Genomic DNA, 27,777 nt, shown 5'->3' on the forward strand with positions numbered 1-27,777 from the left:
AAATAGTAACTTGTTTTATTCTTTTTTTAACCGTGCCACCGAACACTGACGCATACAGAGTTGTGCCTGAATCCACACTGAGAAAAACACTTTCACACACTGTGTTACAAAGCTGTAATGAAGAGGGATTTTACTGCACACATGGCAAGAAGAACAACCCTGATTGGATACCAGGTCGAGCTTTGATCTGGCCCTGAGGTAGACAGACATTGACATAATCTAAACAATGCTAATCACATCGTTCTAGGACACATCAAATAAAAGGACATCTGCATTATCACAACATAGAAAGATCAAAGAAAAAAACCCTTTCCAAACAAAAGTGCTCTATTTCTTTTGGTCCACCAAGGAAATCCATTAATAGTGCATGTTCATGTAGAATAGATACAGTGAATGTGTGTTTTCATGGCACTGTGTGTTGTTGGCTGCTCAAGAAGGCATTGTAAATGCCCACAGATGCCAAGGTTTGCTATACACACTTTTTTAATCCACAGATCTCAGTCCATTGTCCCTGCAAAGGAAACAAATCGATGCAAGTTCCAAGCAATTTTGCTGTAAAAGTCCACACTTGTCTCAGCCATTATCACAGTATGTTGCTTCCAGTTGCATGTTCAGACAAAGTGGATGTACATGGCAGTCTATCTTTAATTGAGTAACAATAAACAAACATCCAGAAACAACTACCAACAGCACAGACCCATGTACTCAAGCACATCAATGCTCTACTTATAAAAGAGGCACAAGGGAGGGATCTTGATCAAATCAGAGACTTATAAAACACACACATTAAGATGTTTCTCAAATCATACCAAATGTAAACAGATAGCAAATTACTGTAATACAAAAATACAACATGTTTTCTGCTATAAGGCCTGTATTAGGCTCACATAAGGGAATAACATACAAGGACAGTTTGTACATTACAGCTACACTAGAACTGACAATAACCTGCTCATAGTGATTCAATGTCAGAATTTTCTTTCAGCCTCTGTAAAAAAGAAAAATCTGCATTTTTTCTTCAATTTTCTTCTAGAAAATTCTGATTTTGTGATTTTATAAGACATCTATATATAGTTAATGATACAAAACTACACATAAAAGCCATGTTGAGGCTGTTAGATTTTTTTTAACACATTGTTTGACCATTTAAATGAGGGAAATCAGAACTACAGAGAGATGAATAAACTGCAGTAGGTTAAAACAAAAGGTAAAGAGTGAGGAGGTAGAGCTCGCTCTACTAGAAATCATCCCGAGACACGCCAATGGTGTGATGATGAAAACCAGCACATATTTGGTAACAAATAAACAACATATAAATAGCAAAACCTCTTACATTTGCAGGAGAAAACAATTTGTAAGCCAGCTACCTTGAAATAATATCACCCACTGCAAGAATAGACAAGGCAATTAAAGAGATCAAGCTTATGAGGTCAAAATGTGGCAGCCATTCAAGTAAAACATGCACAAAGTAAACAAGTTCAAAATAAAAATCCAACAGTGGAAAAAAAACAAACTGAGAAGTCACAAGGAGATAAAGTGTTGCAAAGTTCAGCCAGTCAAGCCTTCGTGGAATTATTTTCAACATCTACTGCACAATCATTGAGATGACTCATGTTGCCTACTTTAGCAATAAATCAATCAATCAATCAATCAAAGCGCTCCTGCTACACATACAGGTCAGCAGTTGTAGCCATTGTGGCTTTAAATCTTACCACAGTGGAACCATTAGAGTTACAGTTTAGTCAAACTGCATGAGAGAGAGACAGAATGTGTTTGTGTGCACTAGGGCTGGAGAAAAAGGCTGTTAGGAGAACATTTGTTGACGTTTGTCAATCAACTGATCATATTAGACATATTTTGAGTTTCCTGCTACTGTGAGAATTTGGTGCTTTTCTCTGTTTTGTATAATTGTGGGCTGAATCTCTTCAGGCGGATAAAAATAGTCATTTGAAAATGACACCTTGACACCACCATGTGACTATTTTCTGACATTTCCAGATTCATCACTTAGTAGTAAAATGATGTGATTGATAATGAGTCTGATCATTTGCTGCAGCCCAAGTGTCAACATTTTTTTTCTTGCACATCTCTGCTGTCAGGTAAAAACCTTGTATCTCCCAGAATGACAACTTTAGTAGCATCCCCAATGCATTTTTCAACTGATCCAAAAAAAGAGTCTGAATGACTTTTTAAACCCCAAAGACAAACGTTTGTAATCATTCGGCTTAAAAAATCAGCAGCACTGGAGGTACGAGGTTTTCACCCAGCAGTGACCGTGTATGTCAGACTGTGCTCAAGTCCAAGTCCTGCTCAGACGTAACAGACGTACAAGTAAGTCTTTTCTATCCTCCAGTCGGCTGGTACCTCCTCGGGTTTGTGGCCCTTCATGTGCTTCTGCATGGCGGCCAGGCTTGGGCAGAATTCCTGGCAGATAGTGCACTGGTACGGTGACGCTCCGTTGTGTGTGCGCAGGTGCTTGATCATAGCCGAGTAGTCTCTGGACCGTTGGTGACACAGCTTACACTCGAATGGCTTCTCACCTGAAAAATTCAACAATGCAGCATTAACCTTGTAGACCTGAAGCCAGAGGCCTGCCAGGTGAAACGGGATTCACCCCTATTATAGTCCACTGTACTTTGTGTGGCGTTGTGTGGTGTTTGTGTGTGTGTGGTATCGAGGATTAGGCCTATATTGGTTTGCCTTCAGGTGGGTATCAGGTACACAATATGTCAGTTAGCATTATCCACCACAAACACAAGGATTTTGTCTGAACTCAGTAGGTCTGTGACAGCAGTCAGCAAATGTAACCTGGCATATTTAGATTTATTATGACCTACTGCACATCATCTATAAAATACTTGCATACTTGCAAGTACTTGGTTTTCTGTAGGTTTAAATTAAGCAAGGTAATCTATTGATCACCAGAAGAGAAATTCAAGACTGTTCTTCAACCATAAAGGTACCTAAAACAGCATTTTTTAGGTTATTGTTTAATTGTTTTCACTTACAAGTAATGCTCTGTATCATTCATCCTGTAAAGTCCAGGTGATAATCTTGAGTGCTAGGTGCGAATGAACCTTGAGGATGGTTTGATATCTGATTGCTCAGACTGCATATAGACATGATCTGGCATGTCTATATTCAGATAGGTTTGGTCGTGTAAATCAGTGGTTCTCAATCTCCAAGGGTCGCGAGAAACTGAAAGGGGGCCACAGATGCCTCCCAAAAAACAAAAAATATTTCAAATGGTTTAAAGTGTATATTTTACAAATTTTTATTGAAATATATGCATAAAATTAGTTCAGTTAGTTCAATGTAAAACATAAAAATCATCATTTGGGGAGATTTACACTGAAATCAAAGTAAATTTTTAAAATGTCAGTCTCCACACAACTATTTTTGAATGAGCATGACTGTGTTCCATGGTGTGGTATTAGGCGCTGACATTATTGATTAAAAATAATCTGATAATCTATTCTTTTGAAACCCACAGGATCTTTAAACATGATAGGTTCCGTTTTAGTGTTTGTTACCACTGTCTATTATTTCTACCAATCGGTGAACAACAGTGTGTCTAATGTGTGAGTAGTTCCACTGTTTAGGGAGGGATAGTTAAGTTTGGCACCCTATGGAAGGGTGCCTAAAGAGTAGGATGGAATGAGACGGTTATTTGGGAACCTTTCCAACTTTTGATAATGGAAATGCAAATAAACGCATACTGTGCAGTACCAAACTGAACCGGACCGCTCGATGGAAATGACCTATAATAAGATTCTGTTTTCAGTTCCCAATTAGCTCTTCACTTGGTACCATTTTGACTTTTTATGTTTGTGAAAGAAAAACAGAAAAAAAGGAAACTGTCTCTCAAACAGAGGTCAGCTTCCATAGTTGACAAAACAAACAGCACATCACTACACGCTCATAGCATGTCCTGAATGAACAAGTACTTAAAATCTAACCAATGCTACTTAACGTTTATTTGCTAAATAGTATATTAGTGTATACTGCAGAAGCATTTTCATGACAAAACAAGGGAGAAAAGCTGTTAAAGAGGCCCATTTGTTTGTATTGCCAGTCTCTTCACTGTACACAGCATGTAGGGCTACATAGTAATCAAAAAAAACCTCAGATATGATGTGAGGGCTGTTTGCAAAAGAGGCAGGCAAGTGAGATCTGATTGCAGCTTGTCACTGAAGATGTATTTTTAATGCACAGTGTGGACGTATGTACTAAGGAACAGTGAACTTATCACTAAATGCACAAATGCACAATTGAAGGCAAAATTTAAACAGGGCCAGGACTTAAAAATCATTAAACTTTTTGGGAAAACTTAGCTTATAACTATTTCAGAAAATAGAATTGTGCGAAACTGTCAATATGTTTTTAAATATATAATTCAAAAATTTTCCAGAAATGTGATCAGTCCCAGGCCAATCTGTCCTTTTCTTTTTAATCAGTTGCAGCAATGCAAAACTAAAATCTTAGCAAATGTATTTCTCCCTTACTGTATTACTAAACCTATTGTAGGCCATAATCTCCAAAATGCTTCAGAAAAATCTGTCTACATAAAAGGCAAACGTAGGACATGCGTTGCCTTCAACAAGTAGAAATATCTGCCAGTGTCGCAAACAAATTTTATTTGTTAAATATCTTGAAATGAGATTTACCAACTAATATAGATAGAGATGTTTAATGTGGAGACCCTCGCATTCATGTCACTAAGACAGCTCTAATAAGCACTAAATCAAAAGGACTATGTTCAGCTGTCTATAAATATATATAGATAAAATCAAACAGCATGACTGCGTATGGAACCAAATCAAAATGAACCTCACTGTCTGTGTTCATCATAGTGAATATATTCATTGAAACAGGGTAGTTATTTTTGGGGAGAAACAATGAATATGAGACTTTGCTACTCAGGGACACGTCATTAGGACACTTACCAGCCCTACTTTTTAAAATAAAAAAATACTGATTAATGTTTCAAAGTTGTCTTGAACGTACAGTACCTATAAAAGTATTCATCCCCTTGGATGTTTTACCTTTTCATTGAATTATTTTTTTTTATTTGTTTTTGGGCCTATGTGCCTTTATTAGATAGAGGAGGACAGTGGATAGACTCAGAAACGGGGACGAGAGTGGGGGAGAGACATGCGGCAAAGGGCCTCAGGCCGGATTCGAACCTCGGCTGCCCGAGTACATGGTGTGTGCCTTAACCACTCGACTACCGGCACGCCCCTTTCGTTGAATTTATAAATCAATTGTGGTCAAAATTATTTTGCTGACTTCTTTTAAAAAGAGAGAAGTAAGCATAATAAGTGAAAACGGATTTCTACAAAGTAATGTCAAGGATATATAAAAATACGTGATGTATAACAAGTGACTGCATAAATATTCACCCACTTCAAGTCCATATTTCTTAGAGCATTCACAGCACTGAGTCTGTGTGGATAGGTCTCAATCAGGCTCACACATCTGGACACTGCAATTTTACTCTGTGCAAAACTGCTCAAGCTCTGTCAGGTTGACGGGGGATCGGGTGTGAACAGCCCTTTTCTGGTCCAGAACATTCACGTTGTTGTCTTTAAATCATTTCTGTGTAGCTTTCGCCGTATGCTTTGGGTCACTGTCTTGCTGAAAAATAAACTGTAGTTCTCCTGCAGACTGAATAAGATTGTCCTCTAGAATTTCCTATATTTTTCTACATTTATTTTTCCCTCTAGCTTTACAAGCCTTCCAGGGCTGGCTGCTGAAAAGCATCCCTACAGCATGGTGCTGCCACCACCACCACCATGTTTCACAGTGGGGATGGCGTGTTTGTGGTGATGTGCAGTGTTAGGTGTCTGCCAAAACATGGTGTCTTGTCTGATGGCTAAAGAAGCACCATTTTTGTCCCATCAGACCAAAGAACTTCCTCCCACTTGACCAGGGAGTCTCCCACATGCCTTTTGACAACTCTAGTCGAGATTTAATCTGAGTTTTCTTCAACAGTGCCTTTCTCTTTGCCACTTTCCCATAAATCTTTGACTGGTGAAAAACCCGAGAAAAAGATGTTGTATGCAAAGTCTCTCCTATCTTAGCTGCTGAAGCTTGTAACTCCATATGAGAAGTCATAGGTGTCTTTGTGGCCTCTCTTACCAGTCTCCTTCTTGCACGGTCACTCAGTTTGTGCAAGCGGCCTGATCTAGGCAGATTTAAATGTGTCCCTTCTTTCCTTTTCTTGATGAAGGATTTGACTGAACTCCAGGGGATGTTCAGTGTTTGGAAGTTTTTGTTTGTATCCATCCCCTGACTTCCACTTTTCAATAATCTTTTCTCTGCGTTGCTTGGAGTGTTCTTTTGCCTTCATGGTCTAATGGTAGCCAGGAATACTGGATAACCCTGACCTTCCAGACAAAGGTGTCTTTATAATAGAATCACTTGAGATACATTCACTGCAATCAGTTGGTCCCCATTTGACTAAATGTGAGACTACTAGCACCAGTTTGCTGGATCTCTGTTCAGTTAGGGTAGTCATTTTAAAGAGGATGAATAAATCTTTAATTTTACTGACATTACTTTTCTAAAAATCAGTTTTTAGTATAAAATTAAAGAGTTTTTATGCAATTAAAAACATCCAAGGGAGTAAATATTTTTTATAGGCACTGTATCAAACCCAGCTTTTCAGTTTATCTCTGTGTTTTTGTCTCTGAAGACTCACCTGTGTGTACTCGGTAGTGTGTTTCTAGCTGGTGTTTGAGGCTGAACCTCTTCCCGCAGCCATTGCACTCGTAAGGTTTCTCTCCTGTGTGGATGCGTTTATGGCCCCTCAGCGTGCCGTCGTCTCTGAAACAGCTACCGCAGAATTCACACTCAAACGGGTGATCGCCTGAAAACAAAAGTCGTGTCAAAACAGCAAGCTCCGAACCAACACAGCCCTATACCGTGACAATGCATTACGAGCCAACTTCATCCTTGTCACGACAGGATTTTGGTGCATATGAAGCTGCATAGGTCAAATAGTCACAGAGCCCTTTCTGCAAATGCATATCAAGTGGGAAATAATGTGTTTTCAGACGTTGCTAATGTTGTGACATGAGGACACTCCTCTTGGCTGTCTGCTAATAGCTAATAAAAGTCCTCCAGGCATGTGCTGCTCTGTTCTCTATACAGTAGTTAATCTATTTCTCTCCTAGGCTGAGGATTTGACTCATCTCCAATGACCTATGTGCCTCATTATCTCAGTGTCCACAGCAACAGCCAAGTCAGAGGATACATTGCTCTCCTCATTACAGGCCGATTCTCCCCAATCCCCCCACCCCACTGTGGAGCAGATGACATTTACAAAATGTTACTTCCAAGCAGAATGGCATACAAACAAGATACGCTGCCATGGCCAAAACTCCCTTCACTTCTGTCTCTTCACATCAATTATGTATTTCTCCTGTCTAGACATCAAGCCGTCGTGACAGCTGGGAGTGTTATTTAAGGTAAAGGAAGAAAGGGGGACATCTTTTCAGTAAATATCTCTCCGTCTCCCGCGGCTCTAAGACTCACCCTCGGTAGAACACACAGACAAGTCATTTCCATTTGCTTTTCCTTCAATATTTATTTGGGTTTCCTCTATCATTTTGGGTGAACCACACTAGAACTGACAGCCGTGAATTGCAGAAGCCCAAAGGCTGTCTAAGAACCCAAAATATAAACAGGATGAAATTGCCCAAAATATGCACCGGCCATAACGGTACAGTGCTGTCATCAGAGAGGTGAGTCATCTTATAGAGAAGAGGAACGGAGGGTGGGAGAGGATGCATGCAAATTGACTAAAACCTTAGAGCCAGTTACCTAAGGAAATTAACCCATATACCAAAATAAATACAGCCATTTCTAAATAGAGCATTTCCTCTAATATATGCATGCCTCTAACACCACACGTCTCTGCTTTACAAGAGGAAATAACACTACAAACATGGATGCTGGTGCATTTGATCCGTCTCTCACCCGTGTGCGAGCGCAAGTGTCTTTTGAGGGTGGTGTGGCTAGGGAAGGGGCGCTCACAGTGGCTACAGATGTAGCTGTGCATGCCTGCATGGACCTCCATGTGCTGCTGCAGGGCCTTCTGGGTCTGGAAGCGCTTCGCACACAGCAGACAGAACACCGCCATGTCAGTCCCTGGAGAACGCACAAGACACAGACACAGTTATTTCAGTACCATACACAGACAGGGCCTTAAGTGGGGAAACTGGGTCACTTCAACTTTGTGTGAGTCCTCTGAGGGAAAAGCTTCTTTCAAAGAGCAAGTGCCTCTACCTAAACTAACTCCCCTAAAAGCCCAGAGGCACTTTCAACTGTGAGTCTTTATACGTTCTATTTTAAACCATGAAAGTCATTGTTTTCTTTAAGAATTTCCCACACAATGCACAGCATGCCAATCACACAATCAATGGCTCCTTCCTGGTGTGTTAGATGTGTAATTATTCTCTTCATTCCCCATCAGGAGTCAGCTCCAGCCTGTGAAGTCCTCTGTCTGTGTGCTCAAAGAGCGGCTGATAGTAGCTCCACCCTAAATGATGCCTACACTATGCGCTCTGTGCAGAATGTTAAGTAGTGATATCAAGCCATTAAAGGCAGGACTGCAGGAAAAAACACAATCCAGTTTAATCCTGTGTGTGACCTGGCATCTCTTTGGGGCTGCTTTCCTGTTGCACAGAGTGTGGGGAGGAATACAGATAGGCAGACGCTGGCAGGGTAGCTCGAGTCAAAATGGCTATGTGAAGAAGATCCATTGGCTGTCATACAGTCAACACTTGATCTACAGGCTGTGAACGCCAGCTCTCAAATCTGCTCTGGCGTTCGCATCGATGTATATTCATATTTGTGGCAAGACAGAGGGACTAGTTAATCAGCAGTGTTGGACATAATGTGCATGTTGTACAGAGTGAGGCTTTAATGTGAGATTATGAGCTCCTTATTTCTCTGTCTGCTCAGGTTGCAGATCATTTACAATGCTAGCAGGTCCCATTGCTTCTGACTCAGATTCAATCAGACATCTCCAGCGGAGGATCATTAGTAAACAGAGGACTGTGCCAGCACTTCATTGGAATTCAAGTGGGGTTGCTGTGTCGCATTTAAAATGCAGTCTGATGAGGTCCACTAAATCAAATCATTTGTTACTGTTATTGAAGTGCCTTGAGGCAACTGGCAATTAAATTGGAATTAACGCAGGGAAAGGGATACAGCACACTCATACTAAGAAGGAAGAGTGTCAGACACTTGCTTAAGGTTCGATCAAGTTAACAGACAAGCCTGTTGAGAGTGGAGAGAAAGGGAAACAAATGAAGCAAATTCACATTTTCATGGATAAATCAGAGACATCCTCTGTGTATTGTTTACTAATCCACGTATCACAATTTGCTCAAACAAAGCCAGACGCTTTTTTTAGACCTCACATTTCACGGATAACTACAATTTGGCATAGATGCATTAAAGCCTCCTCTTTGAAATTACTGTGCTTTCATTTTGAACCCAGTTTTCAAATTCTCCTGACACTAATAGAACTGATCATTTCTAATCATTAACAGAAGGAAGACAGGATGAAAGACATTCCCTGATCTTAACAATCCTGCACAGAGGCAATCCGCTGGAATGAACTGCACCTGTTCACAGGCTACGGCCTGTGGACTTTTGCACAAAGGCCACACAATGAGGTCTGGGCCTTCATTGACCAAGCCCATTAGTCATAGGCTCCTCATGCAACTCCTGCAATCCCTGTCTTTATGCTGTCACCTAATGACCAAAGCCCTTTCTCACCCACAGATCACAATATTTTAGTTTGAGAACAAAAGACCCCCCATTCTCAACGCCTCTGCACCCTCCCCTCACCCCTTATCCGCTGACCCTACAGGAAATCCTTTCACTGTCTATCCAACCTCTCTTTCTGCCTGATTCACACTAAACTGAAGTAAGTTCTCTGTCTGCAGGGCAACAGTGGAGTCTGGATAATGATCTATCAAAAAACTAAGGCTGTAGACTTAAAAAAAAGCACAAATTTCAGTCACTGCATGATCTGTGATGTGAAAGCTTGATCCTCTTTAACTAGTTTCTGTGGTAATATATTCTGCAGCCAGCAGGGGGAGTGCGTTCTGTTCTAATGTGTCCAGGTTAGTTTAGCTTGAGGCAGTAAACCCTCAACAAACTGAATAACATATTATCCACCTTGTAGATACTTCAAAGCTACTTTAATCATCGTCTCGCCACTCTCTCTTTATTTAATAACATATATTGTAAATGCTTGTTTCAGTGCAGCCTGCATTCTTTGTTCTGTCTGCTCTGAAAGTTTAACATCCCACTTTCTTTGTGCAGGTAAACCGTTACTCCCTGACACACTCGCAGACATTCACAGATGTATATGATCCTTCTGTCACCGACAATACGGAAACTTGAGTAAAGAAATGTGACAAATATTCTGTCACAAGCATCTCACTCTTGATCTCAGGTTGACACGCGGTGACAACAGCTCAGGAGTCGTTTTTGGTTTCATTCTGTGCAAGCGGTGCTGAAAATAAAAATAACAAATAATATCTTGAAGTGTAAACAAAAAAAAAAAACCTTTGGAGCCGAGGAAGTGTTTGTGTGTGTTAGTGGTGGCATTTCGCCTCGCTGCGCTCTGTTAACTTTTCAAACAAAAAGGATTTGCAGTTGTAGAGTTTTCCAGTAAGCTTTGGTAATAAGTGCAGAGGAGCTTCTTTATGAGAGAATAAGCCCTAAAGTTGGCTGTCATTGCCCCCTGCTTTCTCACCCTTAACTAGACAATAGGCCTGGGATTTGGGTTTTAAGGCACAGGATGGCCCCTGACCCTTGGTCCTCAATGGGGTAAATACCATGTAATCAATGGTATTCCTCAAAGGCTGCAGAGTTGACTGGGCATTGTGTTTAGTGGGAGGGAGCCTTAACAGTGGGAATAATGAGTTACTTTAAAGCAATTCTACAAGAGGCTGAAAATATAAACATTTGCTGTGCGGTGTATACTACCAAATCAAATGCACAATTAGGTTGGTAAAGAAGGATCAGTTTGTTATGCCATTTCAACATAACTCCAGCAAGAAGATGTGCATGCTCATGTGATTTAACATGGTCTGCCTTCATACATCTGCCACTTATTCAGCTGCGGCCGAGGTGGGAGCCAGCCACGCTCTCACGCTGCCTAAGAAACAAAACCATGTGTCTAGGCAACCAGATAGTATCATGGTCCTTGTTGGGGTGAAGTGTTCAAGCTAATCCCTTCATTCACAAATAAGCGCAGCCTGTTTCTTTTCAAGCGCCAAACAAAAGTTTTCCCACCCTGAGAATCTGGGAGTAAACCCACTGCAAATTGAACAAGAGTTTGTATTCAGTGACTAACGCAAATCTGTATAATTTCTTCTGTGTTAATGTCAACTTCAGTGTCCAGAGCCCAGCAATTAAACTGATTTATTTGTCTTTATATTTGCTGCTACACATGAAGAATAAATCCATCTATGATTTAGCAAATTATCTCTCAAAGCTTGATAAATATCCTAAAAATTCCACGCAGATTTAACAGATTTCATTTTACATCACGGCTGATAACATCGACTATCTGAAGTGTAGTCACTATAAACTCTGTCCTTAGGCTGTGCTTAGTACAGTGCACTCACCGTCTGCTGTCTCACTGATATCCCCGAGTTAAACACACACAGTCATGCAGCTAACATTATGTGCTGGACCTCACATGACCCTGTGCATTCATGCTACTGTATGTGCTCATGCAGACGCGGCTGTGATGTGGCAGCGCTGTGAGAGGAACAAATGCTACAGTACCTTAAACAACCCCAGGCGCTCATCAGTAGACTGCTAATCTACCCGAGAGAGGAACAAGCGACTTAATAATTAATGCAACAAGAGATACGTTGCTCGTGTTTAACCACCATCCAATGGATCAGCTCATTGAGGTCACGAGCTGTTTCATTCGCCACCATTCCTGGAATGTTTACAATATTTTCTTCTATCCATTATTTACTGTACATGAAATGACAGGCCATCCCACGCTTTAAGTGTAATGACAGCCAATGCAAATCAATACTGTGGGCACAATGTTCAAACAGATCACAGTTCATTTCAGTTTAGGGCTAGTATGAATTACAGCTGGGTATTAACAGGAGAGAGCAGTATGACATGCAATTAGGCAAGCTAAAAGGTCTGCATTAAGAGGGTTGCATTGTAGAGCCTGAGCTTTATGTGAATGGACTACAGGACTGTTTAATTAGGGCTTGGACAGAAGGTAATATTATTCACTTGACGAAGCAGCCTGTAATGTGTGGAAACAGTGCAGCTGCTGTGAGTACACAAAGGCAGCACTCTTATGGCCTTTGCCTCGGAGGCAAGGTGGCAAAATGGTCTGGCAGCATGATTAGAAGCATATCTGGTTAATTTCTGTGAATGTGGTAGATAAGCTAAAGTCTTGGGTTTTTCCAAAATTGAAAGCTTGTTGCCCCAGAGCCTCGACTTGCTCTGATGAAACAAACCCCTTTGTTGTGAGAGCGTTTCGGAGACAGATCCATTCTTTTATTTTGGGCACTGACAAGTAGGTCAGAGGAGACTATGACAGTGCTGTGGTGAGAAGTAAACAGCAGCACATGATGTTGTTTTCCTCTCAGTCCTGGCATCCAACACCAGCAGCAATCCTCCTGCCCCCAGGAAGTCCTTACATACCCCCTTCCCCCCTTCCCTTCCCACAGTCCACCCCGCCCCCAACCACCCCCCTTTGATCTCCAACTTAAGCAACCCACGGCCATTCACCTCTGACATATCAAACTGGCTAAAGAGCCTTTAACTGGAGTTAGTATTGCCAAATTGCTTCAGAGTAAGATCTCCCAAAAGTGGTATTATTTCCCCTCCTGAGGAGGTGGACAGCAGTGCTGCAGCTGCTGAGGTCTGGCAAGTGTTAATCTGCTAAAAGGAAACTCATTTGGCTCACTGGTTATGCCACATGGCAAATTAAAGCTCAGGCTGCCCAATCGGCACTAAAGCATGGAAAAATCCTGTGATTGAGAAGAAATGCAATCCAGGTTAAATATTTATTTAATGTAAATCTTTGCACTAAATTGAGCAATGCCAAATTTTCCCAAAATAACCTCAGAACAGCTGATAAATTTTATTTGTAGCCCATGAAGGTTTGGGCTACAATATGAGTCAGTAAATAAGGTCATGCGTCACAGCAGGCCGAGCTCACAACAAAATGCAAGAGTAATGGCGCTCTGTACCTCGCTCTACACTGCCAAGCTGAAACCGAGCTGTGGATGTTTACAAGTCGGGGAGATGAGGGTAGAAACTTTTGGGCATCGTTGACACCCCTCCATGTCCACATCCATTAAGAATTCATACTGTGTGTGTGCCACCTGGAGTTACAGTTACATGCCAATGCTCCTGAGAGGAGATCACCTTTCTCTGACAGTAGCAGAAAAGGTGTGGATTCAGACACTGTCAGGTATATGTCACCTCTGAAAACAATACAGGACAGCTTTGACTTATTCACATGTTGTGAAGTGTTCCTCACTTCAAGATAATGGGACTACAGACAGGGATAAAGAGTCATTTCACTGCAGAGCTGTATAGATGCCTAAAATGACATTATCACTGTCAATAAACTAGATGTCAGTTTTAATTAAAGCGCTTTAACTTGGTTTTCTGTATATGGTGTGGCTATAGTGTTCTGTCAGATTAGAACTGATGTGGTTTGTGCTCTGCATATACACTATATTGCCAAAAGTATTCGCTCACCTGCCTTGACTTGCATATGAACTTAAGTGACATAGGGTTTAATATGACGTCGGTCCACCCTTTGCAGCTGTAACGGCTTCAACTCTTCTGGGAAGGCTTTCCACAAGGTTTAGTGTGTTTATGGGAATTTTTGACCATTCTTCCAGAACAGCATTTGTGAAGTCACACGCTGATGTTGGACAAGACGGACTGGCTCTCAGTTGCTCTAATTCATCCCAAAGGTGTTCTATCGTGTTGAGGTCAGGACTCTGTGCAGGCCAGTCAAGTTCATCCACACCAAACTCTCTCATCCATGTCTTTATGGATCTTGCTTTGTGCACTGGTGCACAGTCATGCTGGAACAAGAAGGGGCCATCCCCAAACTGTTCCCACAAAGTTGGGAGCATGGAGTCGTCCAAAATCTCTTGGTATGCTGAAGCATTCAGAGTTCCTTTCACTGGAAGTAAGGGGCCAAGCCCAGCTTCTGAAAACAACCCCACACCATAATCCCCCCCACCAAACTTTACACTTGGCACAATGCAGTCAGACAAGTACCATCCTCCTGTCAAACCCAGACTCGTCCATCAGATTGGCAGATGGAGAAGTGTGATTCGTCACTCCAGAGAACGCGTCTCCACTGCTCTAGAGTCCAGTGGTGGCGTGCTTTACACCACTGCATCTGACGCTTTGCATTGCATTTGGTGATGTATGGCTTGGATGCAGCTGCTCGGTCATGGAAACCCTTTCCATGAAGCTCTGTACGCACTGTTCTTGAGCTAATCTGAAGGCCACATGAAGTTTGGAGGTCTGTAGCGATTGACTCTGCAGAAAGTTGGCAACCTCTGAGCACTATGCCCCTCAGCATCAGCTGACCCTGCTCCGTCTTTTTACGTGGCCTACCACTTCGTGGCTGAGTTGCTGTTGTTCCCACTTGCTTCCACTTTGTTATAATACCACTGACAGTTGACTGTAGAATATTTAGGAGTGAGGAAATTTCACAACTGGACTTGTTGCACAGTTGGCATCCTATCACAGTACCACGCTGGAATTCTCTGAGCTCCTGAGTGTGACCCAATCTTTTACAAATGTTTGTAAATGCCTAGGGGCTTGCATTTATACACCTGTGGCCATGGACCTGATTGGAACACCTGATTTCAATTATTTGAATGGGTGAGTGAATACTTTTGGCAATATAATGTATGACAGTCATTACAAGTCCTTTTACTTCCTAATATCTACTTTTTTGCCCTTTAAATAAAGTGAGAGTGTTAGGCCGGCCACACACTAGACGATTTTTTAATCTGAAACGATTTTAAAACCATGAGAGACCATTTTCATTACAATTTCCAAAGATTTTTCATCATTAATCCTCTGAATGCACACACTAGATGACTCAACTAGACTGTCAGAACACTGGAGACCACACACCTGCTGACCTGCCTACGACCTTGCATGATCACGTGACTTCAGAAAAAACAAACAAAAAAAAAAAAAAAACACAGATGTCTGTCGATACCGTCTTGCTGTCTCTCCACAACAGGCTGTCCAGGCATGCGTTACAGGTGCAGCAACAATTATAAAACAGGGGAAAGACTCAGGACAAAATCCTGGCTGGAATTAAGGTGCAGCTGTGTTTACGGCTGTGAGTGGTGAAAGTACATGTGATTCGTCTGGTGACGCTACCGGTGTGTTCGATCTCATTGGTTGTTGTGGGTACTCCATCAGCGGGACTTCGACCTAGAATCGTAAATATCAAACGTGTTTGATATTTACGATTCTAGGTCTGGGAGGCTACGACGCAATTTGGAGCAGTAAATGAATCGTGTTGATACCACACACATGCAGACTACTCAGACAAATAATCGTTTGCGACAAGGCTCCAGTTGGTATACGCCCCCACGATCGTTGGGGAAGTCAAATCTTGGCTAAAATCGGGCTTAAAATCCTGTAGTGTGTGGCCGGCCTTAGTAAGAACTTTAAAACTATTGTGAGGATCCTGTGGATGGAGTGTTTTTATCTCATTGTTAAAGTGAAAAAATGAAAGAGCCAGTGGCGGCAGTTTCAGTACATTTATGTATAGAAATTCTCAGTGTTGTTACTGATGGACTTTTTTGTAATCATATAGAGACATACAGTCCATTTCATAGAAACCGAAAAACCTCTCACAAGTGCTTCAAGTTGTTTTTTTCATCAAAGGTTTTCACTGATAATTTGGAAATTAATTAAATGGTATCTTAGTCATAGACAAAATGCAGCCATATTTAGTCAAGGATTGTGTTGATGGAATTATCATTAATAGCAGATCATATCAGTTCATTTTTTTCAACTTTGGCTCCTAACTGGTGGGTAGGGTCCCAAAAGTGGCTTGCAAAGCCTTCCTCAGTGGGTGTGAGTGGTTGTCTGCATGGAAAAAAATGTGTGGCAAAGTCAAGGATGTGCTTTTATTTTGAAATAAATGTCTCAATCTCTTCAATCTGTTAGATGTTTTGTCATTCTCATCTCAAAACTGCAAAACTGTTATAAATGAATGGTTTAATTATTGGTTGTGGTTTTTCTTTAAGGAGCTGTTGGTGGGTGCTGATGGTGAAACCAGTTGAGAACCACTGTTTGACAAGCCAGTGTACTAAGGAAGATGAAAGAAGTCACAGGCTTTGAAATGAGGCTTCAGTTCTTGTCAGGATTAAGTGAAAATATCAGATTTTCAAGTTAAGATTTGATCCAAGTTAATTTCATTTTCTGTTATTAAAGGACCTGTAAAGTGAAAATAAATCTGTATTTAGGTTTGTTGTATGACAGTCCACTGTGTTATTAACCCCTAGTTCAAATTTCAATCAAATAAAAAAATCTCCAATTTTATAAACATAAGTTTCAAAATCATGAAAAATGAGGCAGTAAAATCTGCTCCCGGATGGTGTGGGCGTGTCTGTTGAATAAGCTGCAGCCACGCCCACTCAGGAGAAATACGGTCCTCTCAAATTTCAAAAATGTTAAAAGTCTGTTTTCTAACTCAAATCTCTGCTATGATACTTTAAATGATCCATAGGCCACTGGGGCTGATAGATTTAGGAAATTTACCTCACAATGACCAAAAAACAGCATTTAACTGACTGTTTACTTTCAATAAAGGCAGTGACATCAGCTAACAGCAGTCTGTACTGAGATGAACTGCTCTGTGATTTTATATCATTGTGTTAGAGGGGCTGAGTCCTTCCCACTATGGGCTTGTGACATCACCAGTCCACATATTTGCCCCGCCCAAATTAAACTCAGCCAGGAAAGAGGTGAAAAACTTTCTAACGGTCTAAATCCAAAATTCAGTCACAAATAGATCTCAGTGTTTTCACATGTTTACAGCAACCATATTCTAACATTTCTAGTGTGTTAAGACAAAAAATAAGGATTTTTCTTTACAGGGTCTTTAATGAACAAAAAAAATAAATAGTGACATATATGTAAGAGAGACTCAAAGTAGTACTTTACTTCAACCTTTCAGCAGTTACAAATTAATCTTATCATCTAATAACATTTTTTCACTCAGCTTATCAATCAATGGTTAAATGTTTTCAGCTTTATTATAAAACAATCCCATAAGCCCATAAGCTATATCTTTTAAAATGAAACATTCATGGTTTTAGGTGCTCAGAGATTTTAGACAATTAAAAGCACATTAAAACAGGATGTGTTAGCACTAAAATATCAACAAAAAAAGCTAAAACATAGAAGGATCCTATGGGTTTTTAAGGCCACACCCATCTTGTCCAGCGGCCATAACTGCAGTGGCACCTGCAGTGTCTAATGTCATCTTCTGATTGTGGCAGCGGGAGATAGTTGGATTAAAAACATCAGACAGCTGCTGATAAAGGAACCTTGATCAGATGATTTAAACTTTAGTTTTGATATACATATCTGACACTATTTACCTATGTTTGATATCCATTTCAGAGACAAATAATTAATTGACCATCACCCACATATTTGTGATGAAGTTCTGTTGAATATGTAATTGAGATCTCACAGATGCTGGCATGGCAAATACATTTTTTACAAATGTTCATAATGTATGAGTTTGTATTTTTAAATCACAAGTGTGTGTAAACATTTGTTTATGTATATATGTGTATATAGGTGTACATATAAATATCTCCACTATCCAACATGTAATGTATACAGCTGTTAACACTATTTATAATTTTTTAAATTTGTAAGTCACATTTTTATAGTTCCTATTTTGTATTTATTATCATTGTCCTAATTGCATGTCCTTCTTACTCTATTTATTGTTCTATGTGCCTCATTGCATGCTTTGTTGACATCACTCTTGCTGCTGTAAATTTGGAATTTCCCCTTGTGGGACTAATAAAGGAATATCTTATCTTATTATCACATTCAGCTCTAACTCTTTTATGCCAAGTAGTTAGTAGAATAAAGTCTTCCGCAAGATTGGTTTATTAATCACATAGAGATCAAAAATAAAATGCCATCTACTTATATCCTGGAGTGGTTCAAAATAATGTCCTTATTCCTGATCATACATGTACCAGTCACCTGTGTGGTTAGTGAATCTGTGCAAAGTGTCCGCTCTCACACAGAAAGACTCTTCATAAGTACAGAGCTAGAGTACTCCGACCTCATGCTTTTTTTTTTGTTTCTTTTTTTTCAAAAGTGAAGTTTGTCTTGAATGTAAGGAATTAGGGGCACTGAATACATTGTTTATGTATATATTTTTGTTCTCCAATTCTCAGAAAAAGTCAGGATTCTGAGATTAAAAGTAAGAATTCTGAGGAAAAAGTGAAAATCCTGAGAATTTTAAATCAGAAATTAGACTTTAATCTCATAATTCTGACTTGAAATGCATCTCAAAATTTTTGAGAAAAAAGTCAGAATTCTGAGAAAAAGTTAGATTTTTGAGTTTTAAGTCTTAATTCTGTGGCCCTAATCCTTTTACATATGACAGTCAGAGCAGCGAAGAACTCCACAGATTTTTCCTGTTGTCTTCCAAATGTTGTTAAAAAATAATGGATTATTGGAAATCAAGTAAAAAGTAATTTTCCCATCTCTAATTATCTTTTATTCAAACACATGGATGTTAAAGTGAGAAACCACCACAGCAATGGTGGCTTGTCAGGTTCAGGGTGTTCCTTGAATTGTTCTATAGGCACACATGATGACACCTGTAATACGTCTCTGAATTTTAAATCAACCTAATTTTACAGTATAACTCAAATACGGTAAAGCTGTGGAGTCTGGAATTTGCTGTGCATATATTATTTTAATGTTGGATTTTTTTTAACCGCATTTCAAGTGTTTTACGTGTAACCAGGGCTGGGCAGTTCATCTAAATTTAGATTAAATCGCAAGAAGTCCCACTGCAATTTTCAACTTGAGAAGGTGCAATATTTCCTTGACATGAAATGTGAGTCAAAATTCCAGTTTAATATAATTGTTTCAATTGTTATACTGTAAAATTAGTTTGATTTGATTTAAATTAATGTGTCACTCTGTTAGAATAGTTTACAGAAAATCCTACTTTCCTTGTTATTGTATATTTTTGTCTCAAAAACAAGAAAGACATGAAATAGTCATTTCCATCAATTTAAAAGGTCAAATCAAATAGGCAATTAGTCCAAATAATTGCAATTAGATATTCATCCCAAATTCTTAAGCCGTAGTTTAATCTTCCAAACATGGTGTGCGTTGTAATATGATATATGATTTATTGCTTTCTTGTTAAAAAATAAATATGATGAAGCACTTAAAAATAATCACATATTAAATTGCAATATTGGGGGAATCTGTCATATATCTTACGTCTTAAAAACTAATCTTTATCTGGGGCAAATCCTTAACCTTTCATAACTTAATTGAAAAAATAGAAAGTAATTAAACTTCTGATATAAGTATAAGAAATAAAAAAGGATAAAACTGATAAAAACAGCTTGTTCAATTAACCTGCATCTTGATTTAGTAGATTCCAACTGATTGACTATGTTGTGGTATTGTCCTCAGTCTCTTATGAAGTTGTCTTTCTTTCCCCTGTAACTATAAATCGCTTTGATATTTATCATGTCTGGTCACTTGTTACTATAAATACAGAAGTCAGGGAATGTGGGTTTTAAGAATTGATTTAAAAGTTCAAAACAACTTCAGCTCCTCAGGCAGATTGTTGAAAACTATTTAAATCCCAGATTCCTAATCACATGTCCACATCAACAAGAACCACAACTTTTAGGGGAAAAATTATTCATGCTGCTGTCAACAGTTAATTTAGGGCATCTATCTGGAAAGGAAAAGCTGAAATAGAAACATTTTCTCAGTTTGCGATGGCTGAAAAACAAAAGGTGCTGGTTTGGTTGTGAGTGTGAGGTCACTGATCCCACAGGTGCTCTATGTGGGGAGGATAATATGTCCCTGTAACTGTGATGCTTTCGCTGTAAAGAACTGCTGTGGCAAAGTGGCATGCAGTGGGTTTGGATGCCAAGAGATATTAGTGGGTGATATGTGAGAGGGCCTCCCACCTCCCTGATGATAAATTATGGAGCATCATGACAGGAACAGTTTAACCCAGCCAGCATGATACGCAAGTTTAGAGCCATGATCACAAGTCCTGTAGTCACGGCTTACTCGACAGCTTGATGCATGCTGGCCAGGTTACACTTAATAGTGTGTGTGGATAAGTGCATGAGCATATTTATAAGTACCTGTGTGTGTTTGCCTGTGGGCTTCCAGAGCATCCTCTGAGGAGAAAGTTGCTCCACACTGATCACACACCAGCGCCTCAGCAGGAGCTGCAGACAAAATCAAATGTACAACAAGGTTTCATGATCAGACAGTACACGTGTGTTTGTAATTGCAGAGTGAGTCAGTTAATTTGGCATTTAAAGGGAACTGTAGAGAAAGCAACAAGAGAGGAACAAAGGCACCCGATTTCAGAAGTCACCAAAGACCCCTGTTTGTCACACACTCGTGCTTTTCAGGTGTTAACACGAGGAAGCAAATGCATGGAGTACAATGGAGCAGAGAAAAGCGCCATAAAAAAACACAACGCAGGACAAACAAAAGCACCAGACAGGGTGCAACGGCCCCTTCTTCTTGACAAGAAAGAGCTGAAGAGTTTTATTTACCATGCCCTGTTATCAGTCTCTGAACAGTGAGCAGACTGTCTGCCTGAGAGGCCACAGAAGGACTGGGTGTTCTCTCTACAGCAGACGCTTCCCGCCTACGGCACATCCCTTTATCAAAAAAAAAAAAAAAAAAAAAAAAAAAAAAACTGTTCAGAGTCAACACCCCAAATCCCATCGCATACAGTGTGACTACAACTCCCAGTTCACCTTTGCAATGCCCTTGTCTATTGTGATGAGGACATGAAAGAGACAAGTATGCAGACTGCTTGCAGAAATGTTCATTCCTTGTTGTGCACTCACCTCACACCTGCACAGACAGACACATAGGGACAGATATGCTCACACAAACACATGCACACGCACGCACAGCTGTTTGGATGTGGGTTGGCTCTCACAGAGATGTAAATCGGTTGCAGATCCATACTGGCCCAGGGCTCATTCACTGATCTATTTTCTGCTCAGCTGGCTTTAAATGAAGTTAAAATGACTCATTAAAACACCCACAAGCTTTGGGAACTCTGAGCGCTACAGCCTAAATGTGGTCCTCTTTCAACTCTTACGATGCCTCTGTGCGCAGACACTGTGCCACTGTTCCCAGTGCTGCACACAAATAACAAAAAAGCCTCAATCTGTTCATTTCTAAAAACAACAATTTTTGAAAACAAACCAGTACTGTTTTGGAGCAAAAATAAAACTTGGTAGCAAGTAGTCTGAAAAAGTAGTAACACCAGAGCAATGTTGTAGATGCTGATGTTGTGTGACGCTGTCCAGTGTGGTGTGTTGTTTTGTGTGAGATTGTGTGATAAGGGAAGAAGAGAACATAGTGCATTGTCTTGTGCAGTCAAAGGCACGGAGTGTGCTCTCATCCATAAACCATCAAACTGTCTCCAGACGCGGCTGCAATCGTCCTCCATCAAAACACTTTGTCTGGCATACCAAAATAAGAGCCAGCATCGAGCTGAATACCAAATCAGCCCATTAGAGCAGTGGAGCACTCGCTCCTTAGCAACCAGCGGGATCTAAGGCTGCTATACCGAAATACACAGTGACAAAGAAATGAGATCCACATCTCATTTTTTTGTAGTATTATGGGCTGACACATTGGGATGTGGAGAGTTTATGCAAAAATTCAAATTAGGTTAAAGGTGCTGCTGTTGTGGATGTCACTGCCAATTGAACATCAACGCATGTTATCGAGGTCTGCAAGTATTTCGAGACAACACGTGTGTTTGGGGTTAATGCAGGAGGTTTAAAGGAGGGGAAAAGAGGACGTCTCAGGTGAAGTTTAAAGACGCACATTCTCTCTCATCTGTCAGCAGAATGTCATCCCAGAACAATCCTCAAAAAGCGAGCGGAGAGGACAGGGACCTCGCCTTGTCTTTACACAAATTCCATCTGAGGTTTGTGTTTTAGTTTCATTTTTAGTCTCTGATCTGTATCCCCCGCCCCTTCCTCCTCCCCCCCGCGCACCCCCCTCCCTGCTCCTCTTTCTCTATTTTGGATAAAGTAGCTGGGAGAGCAGTCAGGTCTGATTAAGTCTGCATTTGGGTACAGTGTGTTCCTGGACACACATCTGCGAGCGAGCCATCACACACGCTTCGGAACACTGGCAGAACACCCAGGCCTGCCGGCAGCTGATGATGTCATCACTCAGAAGGGGCAGAGCTGGCGAGCTGCCAGAGTCTCCGAAAAAACACAGAAACGATTCAAACGGAGAGAGACTAGAGAGAGACAGAGAGGAGAGGAGAGGGGAGGGGAGGGAGAGGTACACAGACCTGAGCATGGAAAAGAAAGCATGATCCAAGTATTCGGAGCAGCACTAACTGGGAGTGGGAGGGGGAGGAGGGGGGGTCTGTAGTATGAACAGGTGCATTTGAAAGGCCGCACTATCAAAAGGCCTCATAAGCACTGAAAACTCTGAGAGTGTGAGAGTTACTAAGTACCTGTGTGAGACAGCATGTGCATCCTCAGCCGCATGCTGTCCTGGAAGTGTTTGCCACAGTACTCGCAGCCGTGGCCCTTCTCCTCGTTATGCAGCCTCCTGCGGAAAGACAAACACTAATGTGAGCGTGTTAACACAGGCGAGAACAGAGCGAGACGATAATAAAAGTATCTGCGCTTTTTCTTTCTGTAAGGTCTCCCAAACCCAGAAGCTTCATTGTCCTCGTAACAAGAGGAGCATGTTTTAATTCAGGCAAGAATCCCTCGCTGAATGCAACATCATTAGTGTAAGAGGCCCTTGGAGTTGTGAATCACAACGCATGAATGCTAAAAGAACACAGACAATAGGATATCTGGCTAATTTCAGAGTGCAGACATACGCGTGCCTCCACCCGCCAGCACTGCAAGACACTGGGCACGCACACAAATACACACATGCACTCTCACACACCAATTACATGCACTCACACTCACATCTGAGTATAACACGCACACACATACACTTCTCCTGTAACCGCAATGAAAAGGAGAAAAGAAGATGATTCGCTGAAGCTGCGCCGAGAGCAAAACCTATCATATCATATCACACACATCCAAGCATGCAAGGCATCTGTACTGTTATCCTTATATCACCCCGCTAACAGCAGAGAAAATGGCCTCAGAAGAGTCCAGAGCTAAGCACTCTGTGGTCAGAATAAATGAGTCCTGAGTTCAAATTTAGCACATGAAATCAACAGTAGCATCATAAAGAAAATAAAACAATTCAGAAGCGAACTCAGGAAGCGTCATGTTGTTTTTTTCCTTTTAAAATGCAGATGTGAACATATTACAGAATTTAAAAAATCACCTGAGCAATCAATTAAGAGAAAAAAAAATTCTTTTAGGTTTTTGTTGAGTGCCCAATGAAGTGAAAGTGATGCATAGATTTATTTTTTTCTTTTTGATGTAAACTGTCCATTTAAGGTAAAATAGAGCTTTTCATTGGCCATATTGGCCTTATGGGGTGCAGGCTGTGTAATCACAATATCAGCCCAGCAAGAGGTGTTTGCTGTGGTTTATTTGGCACCCTTCTTCTCTTACATCCTGTCTCCTTAAAAACATAAAATGCCCCAAAAATACTGAAAAAATACCATGAAAATGTAAAGAAATGCCTTACATGAAAATGTTTAATTGATAGTCTATCTTCCCTGTTATTAGTTTAAACTATTGTAAGTTGCAAAAGCCTATAAAATGATAAACTGAAATACACTGAAACACTGCAAACTCTGGATGCCTTTTCTCTGCCTGAACTCCCTTTTCCTCCTAAGGTTGCCTAAACAGAAACTCAAAACCCAACATTTTCTGTGATCCTAAAACAAAGCCAGGAGATACTGTTTTACCGACACTACAAAATGTCAATGTGAAGACCAGGTGCATGCTCAGTGACCTGGTTACAGACCTACAGCAACTTCATTACATCCTCAAGCACCACCACTGATGCAACTCCTTCAACCTGCGGACATCCGCCTGTCTCTGTGAGTAAGAAACTCACATCGCTAACTATCCCACAGGATGCTCGGTTTCACCGGGGCTGTTTCAGCTCAACTTTGGAGTGGCATGAGGCTGAAATGTCAGCCAAAGTCTCGGACAGGGAAGGACTATGATCCTAATCACGGATTAGCTGCATATTAGGACTTTAGGCTCCCAGATTGTCTTGTTTCTAATGATAAGTGATGAGTCAAACTCTGTCAAACACGCACAGTTATTAACATCTGCAGTCGAATTAATGAGAGCTGTCACTGAGCTAGTCTGTAACTTTCTGTGTAGAATGACAAATCTAAAGTGACAAGCTCGTAAATAAAGGAGGGCTGAAGAAAAAACAACAGAGCGAGTCGTTAAGCAGAAGTTATCCATCATGTATCTGAAGCGTCCGGCCCGGTCCCTGCTGAGAGGCTCCTCTCTGCTGATGCAAAGGAATGCATATCAAATAGCCTGTGAAACAGCCTGTTGTGTGAGGCACGCTTCTGCACAAATAATCAAACAGAGTTTAGAAAATAAGGCTTTGTAAATAACAGCTTAATGTGACACCAAGGCCTCTTTATATCAAACCCTTCACAAAGAGCCGATTCAAAAACTTCCCAAGACATCTCACTATAAAGACATGAGTGCAGGTGTCCCTGAGAATAAATTTACATATTTGCTGTTGCTTCTTCTGGCTATTAACTCTGAAGTGTTTTAACATGATGGGGAAGACAATCCTGAAACTGAAGAATCCTGTTTAGTTTAAGAGACACATGCCCAATACTGTCCTTAACAGCCTAATCAACTACTGAGCTCAGATTCATCAAAGCAGACCTGAACCAGCACATCCTTCAATCTTTGATTAGGCATGGCACACGTTTGTCAGTGAAAATGCTGCACATTGAGTATAGCAGTGTTTTTTTTTCCCAGCAAAATGTCACAGACTAAAACTATTCCTTTATTCTTTTGGCTTTTACAAGAAATTCTAAGATTTTAGAACTCCAGCTGGACACAAATTGTCATTTTATTAGCTTCTCCGTGACCTCAAATGGTTTAATAAATCTAAATTTAATAAAATATATGGTTAAAAAAAAAGATGACATTAGGACTGAAAATGTGCTGTTGATGGATGTTTTTTTGCATTCTACCTGTGCTGCTCCATGGCCTGCCTGCTGTGCAGCTGAAGCCCACATTCTCCACAGCACTGCTGGCCTTGCGTCTGGCCCTCTTGCCTCATACCCGCTGCAAACTGCCCCAGTCTGTTCAGAAGCTCCCTGTGCAGCAGGCCCTGATGCAGCAGCCCACCATAGGCTCTAGGGTCAAGTGGTACGCCCAGGGATGGGGCCACTGAGACGGACACTGGCAGCATCCCTTCCCCTGTGTGGTTGGAGGGCACAGAGTATATGGAGGCCAGATGTTTCTCAGCGAGCCCGGGGAAACAGTCCAGAGAGTTCCCAACAGCTTGTCCTCCTCCATCCTCAGGGCTGGTGTGCAGCTCTCGGGCACTGGTGATCACGCTGCCCCTCAGAGGTGTCCCTGGGCCCTCTTCTCTGGGCTGGTCTGACACGCAGCTGCCCTCCCTGGTGCTGGAGGACCGGCCCTCACAGCCATTGGCATCATCCACCTGCATGCTCTCTGACTTGATACTTCTCACAGGATCCAGAGATGCAGGCTGGGACTCTGTGCTGCTGTCTTGGGGCTGATGGGAACTCTCCATGTCCACCTCTGTGTCCAGTTTGGGGCTTAATTCAGGTGCCGCCTCAGGCTCTGGACCAGGAGAGTTCCGGTCTGACATGTGGTACAGTGCCAGATGGTGCAGAGCAGAGGGAGTGGTCCGGGTGGGTCCGTCCTGTATGGAATGCTTCTTGGACATCAACATGTGCCTCCAGTGTCGGGCCCGGCTGTGGTCACTGTGCTCCCCGGAGCTGTGATTCCTCACTGACACCTCCTCGCTCTCCTCTGCCTGGATGGTTTCGAGCACCTTCAGGCACTGCTCCTCCAGGTACTCGATCTCTAAGATCTCGGCGGCATACAGCAGGTCATCCAGGTCCTCGGCGGTAGCCTGGAGTGAGGCGGTGTAAGCATACTCCAGGATCTGCTGGAAAGTCTTAGGGGATAGGAAGTCCAGGGCATAACGCAAGCTGCTGCGGTGGAATAAGATCTCGAACATTTTGCTTGTGCAGGCCAGGACTGTGCGATGCGCCGGGAACTCCTGGCCGTCCACTGTGATGATGACATCACACAAGGTACCGGTCAGACGCATCTGGTTGGCTCGCTGCAGGAGCGTGCTGGGGTGAGTGGGGTTGTGGAGCTGGAGAACACCCATGTTTGTCAGACCCGTGTCCACTCGGAGCTTTGCTGAGCCCGCGCATGAGGTGTGGCTGTCCTGCCTGCTGCACCTGCCTTCAGCTGCTTGTAGATCTGTGGTTTGGGTGGAGAGGGAGGAGAATCATTAGTGTCTTCAGACTGACAGTGTGATCTAAAAGGCAAGTAATTATCCCCCAGTGTACACCATCATCCATCAATCAGAGGGTCTTTCTTTCTTTTTAAATAACATGATCAAAAAGTAACAAATTAAATTAATAAAATTAAACCACTGCTTGATCTCTTCAGTTTTTATTTTTAAAATTTCATATCCTCTCGTGATTGGTTAATTTAATCAACAACCAAAGGGTGACAACAGGTCGATAAGCGCAAAGCAACAGTTTCCATTGCAGGTGATTAGTCTGGGGTCTCGTTGAGAGCGGTCACGTCGCTGTAATAACGTCTGCATACTGAGAGGTGACGGTCCAATTCATCAAGCTCCTCACACACGCACGCACACACAAACGGCTGCCCTCAACAGGTAGGACTGTTAATAACAAACGCCTTTAAATTCTGATTAGTCCATTTAGGCTGCGCACGTTCGTGCAACGCGTTAAAGACAATTAACCTGCTCCTCTAAATATCCTTGAATAAGTTATCAAACTATTTAAGCCATGAACGCATGAGAATGTAGCGCGAGCCTGGCGAGGGTGCACGTTTCTTCAAAGACATTAAATACCTAACTGACAGTGTGAGTGATGAAAATGCTCTGTATGATGAGTAGAGCTGTCGGATCACTCAGCAGCACCTCGACTGATGCTGTGACAGGCTGCATCTTCAACTAACCGCAACCTCAGAGCGCATCAGGTGCACACGCACAAATCCACCTTTATTATCCAAACACATTGCGACAAATTAACCCTCTCCACGCGCGTTTTAACTGTCTGCACTGTGTTTAGAGGAAGAGGCGCGTGCTGTGCGAAGAAAAAAAAATCCTAAATAGTCCAAAGATGTCTGTCTGCGATAGAGTCCGTGCGTAATCAAGTTTGTGAAATCATGAATACGGCTGCGGCCAAACTTAGGACCGTTTCCACATGACCGCTCGTAAACGAAATTATTGAAAACCCGCCATTAAACTAGAATTATTTCAAAA

General features: G+C 41.6%; 1 protein-coding gene across 1 annotated transcript; it reads right to left on the reverse strand.

Annotated features, from left to right (window-relative positions):
* Nucleotides 1-27,459, reverse strand: zbtb16b (zinc finger and BTB domain containing 16b). Its single transcript, XM_041798137.1, has 7 exons — nucleotides 27,369-27,459; nucleotides 25,469-26,741; nucleotides 22,823-22,920; nucleotides 20,457-20,543; nucleotides 7,984-8,154; nucleotides 6,704-6,871; nucleotides 1-2,540 (listed from the first exon to the last, which is right to left on the reverse strand). Exons 1-7 carry the CDS (start codon nucleotides 27,457-27,459, stop codon nucleotides 2,311-2,313), a joined length of 2,118 nt encoding a protein of 705 aa, XP_041654071.1. The 3' UTR covers nucleotides 1-2,310.
* Nucleotides 27,460-27,777: the final 318 nt, after the last annotated feature.

The sequence above is a fragment of the Cheilinus undulatus genome, linkage group 2 (genome assembly GCF_018320785.1).
Source record: "Cheilinus undulatus linkage group 2, ASM1832078v1, whole genome shotgun sequence".
NCBI lineage: Eukaryota > Metazoa > Chordata > Actinopteri > Labriformes > Labridae > Cheilinus > Cheilinus undulatus.

Excerpts from the sequence above, each read along its gene's own strand:
- zbtb16b (XM_041798137.1), bottom strand. The coding sequence starts at position 27,459 with ATGCAGCCTGTCACAGCATCAGTCGAGGTGCTGCTGAGTGATCCGACA. Across the intron at positions 20,544-22,822 it reads GCACATGCTGTCTCACACAG|CTCCTGCTGAGGCGCTGGTG; the intron begins GTACTTAGTAAC and ends TTTTGTCTGCAG. Across the intron at positions 8,155-20,456 it reads CCACAGGCAAACACACACAG|GGACTGACATGGCGGTGTTC; the intron begins GTACTTATAAAT and ends TGCGTTCTCCAG.